Source organism: Magnolia sinica, chromosome 1 (assembly GCF_029962835.1).
Source record: "Magnolia sinica isolate HGM2019 chromosome 1, MsV1, whole genome shotgun sequence".
In the NCBI taxonomy this organism is placed as follows: domain Eukaryota; kingdom Viridiplantae; phylum Streptophyta; class Magnoliopsida; order Magnoliales; family Magnoliaceae; genus Magnolia; species Magnolia sinica.
In genome coordinates, this window is record NC_080573.1 from 43,521,419 (window position 1) to 43,526,257 (window position 4,839).

General features: G+C 41.7%; 1 protein-coding gene across 1 annotated transcript; it reads right to left on the minus strand.

Annotated features, from left to right (window-relative positions):
• Positions 1-1,454: 1,454 nt before the first annotated feature.
• LOC131241319 (secreted RxLR effector protein 161-like) lies at positions 1,455-3,225 on the minus strand. Its single transcript, XM_058240158.1, has one exon. The coding sequence runs from the start codon at positions 2,211-2,213 to the stop codon at positions 1,545-1,547; it is 669 nt and encodes a 222-aa protein (XP_058096141.1). The 5' UTR covers positions 2,214-3,225; the 3' UTR covers positions 1,455-1,544.
• Positions 3,226-4,839: the final 1,614 nt, after the last annotated feature.

Below are 4,839 nucleotides of genomic sequence, written 5' to 3' on the forward strand. Positions count from 1 at the left end.
ATTCCGTGCAATGTTTGACGGTGGTTATCATGTGAGTCTAGCCATATTTTCGCATTCAACACATGGTACATCAGTACATTGTCATACATCTTCACGCAAGGTGATTTGCAGGCTTTCTAGTCAATAGCATCTCCACCTACAAATCCATGGCATGGTAAGTTCACTTGTTTACTTGTAAGAATCAAACCGCTTTTCCTGAATCTAATTTTCTTTGCATAAGTCTCTTTGATGTATGTATTTCATCATTGCGATTTTCAGGTTTCTTGGAACAACAGCTTGTCCGATACACTGCCATCCCAAAAAAGCTATAAACTTCTTAATGTTTATGTTCATCTGACTCATTTGTACTGAACTTGTAGCTTTAATATGTATTTTGATTTAATATTGAGTTGAATTCCAATCTTTAACTCTGATCAAACAAAGAAGCCTCCATCTACTTGCTTATAAGTTGCTTCGTAAGCCATAGCCCATTTTACCAATGCAACAACCAATTTTTTTGGCTTGCACATGCGTGCCACATCAGCACATAAGGTGGCATTCCCAATGCTAACCTTTCACTCAGTGGCATCAAATGAATGGCTAAGATGAAAACTGTCAACAATCTATGTCCAGATTACCCGCTCTTATGTGATTTTCATGCTACAGTACTATCCAAATGTGTCCATTGTCTTGGATATGCGGCTTTGGTTGCGTCAATGTCATGCATATGGATGTACTAATTTCTAACAAATGCATACATAAATCTAAAATGCATGGGGAGATCCAAAAATTCGAATACCACAACATACCATACATAAACAACCGTTGGGATGGGGATGCCCCCACCATGGTGTTTAGATGCTTTACAGAATCTGTGTCACCAATTTAGAGACCGATACTAGCGCTAGAAAGACATTTACAGCCGCGGCAGCTAGCACAACTGCCAGTAAAGGTGTATAAACTGCCGGTAAATCCCACATGAAGCGGCGGCCCGTACAACCGCCAGTAAAGGAAGCTAACTGCCGGTAAAGCCTTTACCGATGCAGGCTCTACTAGCGCTGCCCTGACCGACGGTAAAGGATTTACCGGCAGTTTTTTGGGCCTTTACTGGCAGTTTTAACCACCGGTAAATGTCAATTTTCTTATAGTGTTGTAGGCTCCATTGAGGTGGATCAGAACTTAAAAGAGTGATCACATTAATTAGGGATTGATCTGACAGAAAATCGTTTCTTGTATATTTCAATATCTTTACAATGATTCAGTATAAGAATATATAGAAGATACGATAAATCTATATTTAGCTATACAGGTTTCCTAGCTATAATTACTGACAGAAAAAGATTTCTCATTCAAACAATGACCTCTGTTCCTCCCCTGATTTCTCTTTGACAGATAACTATGACAAGTTGACAACTCGCACCATTGATTTCTCTCTGACAGATAACTATGACAACTCACACCAACACTCCCCCTCAAGTTGATGCATACATATCTTTGATGCACAACTTGTCAAGTGAGTTGTGAAAGTCTTTGTTCGAAACAACTTTAGTAAGAATATCTGCTAACTAGTCTTCAGACTTAACAAATGGAAAGCTAATGATCTTGGCGTCAAGGTTCGATTTGATAAAGTGCCTATCCACTTCCACATGCTTAGTCCTATCGTGTTGGACTGGGTTATGAGAGATGTCGATGACAGCTTTATTATCACAGAACAAATTCATCTTTGTAGTAGGAGCAAAACCAATCTCTGTTAGCAAATGTTTGAGCCAGAGAAGTTCACAAAGTCCTTTAGCCATTCCAAGGAATTCCGCCTCTGCACTTGAGAGTGCTACCACTTTTTGTTTTTTACTCCTCCAAGTAACTAAATTTCTAGCAACAAACATGAAATAACCAGAAGTAGACCTTCTATCCGAGAGATTCCCTGCCCAATCTGCATCCGTATAGCCATCAATCCCCAAGTGATGGTTCTTTGAAAACAAAATACCTTCCCCGGGAGAAGCCTTCAAGTATCGCAAGATGTGGGTTACAGCATTCATATGGTCCTCACTTGGGCAATGCATAAACTGACTGACCACGCTGACAGAATATGCAATGTCAGGTCGAGTGTGAGAGAGATAAATTAGTTTGCCCACTAACCATTGATACCTCCCCTTATCTGTTGGTACTTGGTCTTGATATTCGCCCAATTTGTGATTTTGTACCATTGGAGTGTCCGCAGGTTTGCATTCTAGCATTCCTACTTTGGATAGAAAGTCTAAAATATATTTCCGTTGTGAGAGGAAGATGCCAAGTTTAGACCTAGCCGCCTCTATTCCCAGGAAATATTTTAGTCCCCCCCAGGTTCTTCATCTCAAATTCAGCTGCTAACTGTTTTTGAAGTTGAGATATTTCTTCTGTATCATCCCCAGTAATTATCATATCATCGACATATACAATCAATGCTGTTACTTTACCTATTCGATGCTTCAAAAAGAGGGTGTGATCTGAATTACTTTGTCTGAAACCATACTTCAGCATTGCCAAGCGAAATCTCCCAAACCACTCTAGGCGACTGTTTTAATCCATAGAGTGCACGCTGCAATTTGCACACCACTTGTGTTTTTGAAGATGCTATATATCCCGGTGGAATCTCCATGTAGACTTCTTCTTCTAGATTGCCATTGAGAAATGCATTTTTTACATCAAACTGATGTAATGGCCAATCTAAGTTTGTTATGAGCGACAATAAAACTTTGACTGTGTTAAGCTTGGCTACCGGTGAGAATGTCTCCTCATAATCTACTCCATATGTTTGCGTGTACCCCTTCGCCACGAGCCTTGCTTTATATCGTTCAATGGTTCCGTCTGTCTTGTATTTGATAGAAAAAACCCATTTAAAGCCCATTGTTTTTGCTCCTTCCGGTAGTGGAGCCAAAGTCCATGTCTTATTTTTTAACAACGCGTCCATTTCTTCCTCTATTGCCCCGAGCCCACTTAGGATCTGTTAGTGCCTCTTGGACGCTCGTGGGAATGTGGTGAGATGACACTTCACTCACAAAGGTCTTTAGAGGTTCAGATAGACCCTTTGTGGACACATAATTCGCAATTGGGTATCTCGACCGTCGCTCCACAACCTCTGGGGAGTATTTGTCAGGTGGTTTGCCTCTGTTATGCCTGAAAGGTAAGTTATAACCAGCAGAGATATCTACTTCATCATTTTGAGCTGTAATATTGTCACTTACCTCAGGGATCATCTCAGGAGGTGGGCCGTCGGGTTTCTGGAGAAAGGGGAGAGTGGTTTGCTTCAATTTCAGTTTCGTGTTCCTCCGTCGACGTTTCGTGTTCCTCCTTCGTTGCCGTTTCATGAGAACTGGAATTCGCAGTGGAGTTTGCCCACCAATCCCATTTCAACGAATTCATTGCTTCAACTTTTTGTCTCCCCCTGAAGCGAAGAATTAGGGTGATAGAAGGTTTCGGATTCTGAAAACGTGACGTCCATAGTGATATAAGTTCGCTGAGTGGTGGGATCAAAGCAACGATATCCCCTTTGGTGAGTAGCATACCCCAAAAAAAGACACCGGAGTGCACATGGGTCAAGCTTAGTTCTTTGATTTTTTTGGAGATGAACGTATACAAAACATCCGAAAACTTTAGGTGGAAGCATCAAGACAGAGGGCAGTGGAGTGAATTGTGAAAGAGTTTGCAGAGGAGTCTTAAAATCTAAGACTTTAGAGGGCATATGGTTGAGGAGATGAACATCAGTGGTATTGCAGCCGCCCAGTGTCGTTTAGGGACATGAGCGCCAAGCAAGAGTGCCCTTGTGGTCTCAAGGATGTGTCTATTCTTCCTCTCAGCAACACCATTTTGCTGAGGAATTTGTGGGCATGAAGTCTCATGGATAATGCCCCATTGTTGGAAGTAGGCTTAGAATTGGTGGTTAACATATTCTTCATCGTCATCAGATCTTAAAACCTGAATTTTCCCAGAAAATTGAGTTTGAATCATAGAGTGAAAGGACTGAAAGATAGGAAGCACTTCATTTTTATGTTTGAGCAAATACACCCAAGTCATATGGGTACAATCATCCACAAAAGTCACAAACCAGCGCATACCAGACACATTAGGAACTGGGGAAGGACCCCACACATCAGAGTGTATCAATGCAAAAGGAACTCCACTCTTATTCAAACTCAGCGGGTAGGAAACCCGATGACTTTTAGCCAAAACATAAGTCTCACACTTAAAGTCAAACGTCCGCAAATGTGAAAACAATGCAGGGAATATATGTTTCATGTAGCTAAATGATGGGTGTCCCAATCGGTGGTGCCAAAGCCACATTTGCTGCTCTTTGTTACTAGTGAGAAAATGCACAGAGTTTGCCCAGCCTATGCTGAAATCCTCCATATAATAGAGACCCCCTCTCCTAGTACCACGTCCAATGATCTCCTTGGTGAGAATATCCTGAAGAAGACAAAAATTGGGATAAATTAGCACTACATAATTTAGATCAGTAGTAATCTGGCTCACAGAGAGCAGTTTGTGCGATAGGGATGGAACAAGTAGAGTATTATGCAATTGAAGAGAAGGAGATAAGGTCACTTTGCCGGCTCCTGTAACTGGAGAGATCACACCATTGGCATTAGCAATGCTGGTGCATCGTGGTAACGAAGTTTGAGTGAAATCGGTGACATTGAAGGTCATGTGGTTGGTGGCTCTTGAGTCGAGCAACCACATACTCCTATTAGCATCTTGGTGAGTACTATGGAGGGCAGTACCAGAATTACCTGGATCTGGAATGGTAGGCATTCCTTGAGAGGATACACTGGTTGGTATAAGGGATAAAGGAGGTTCAGCAGTTACCACAGCAACTGTACCAGTGCC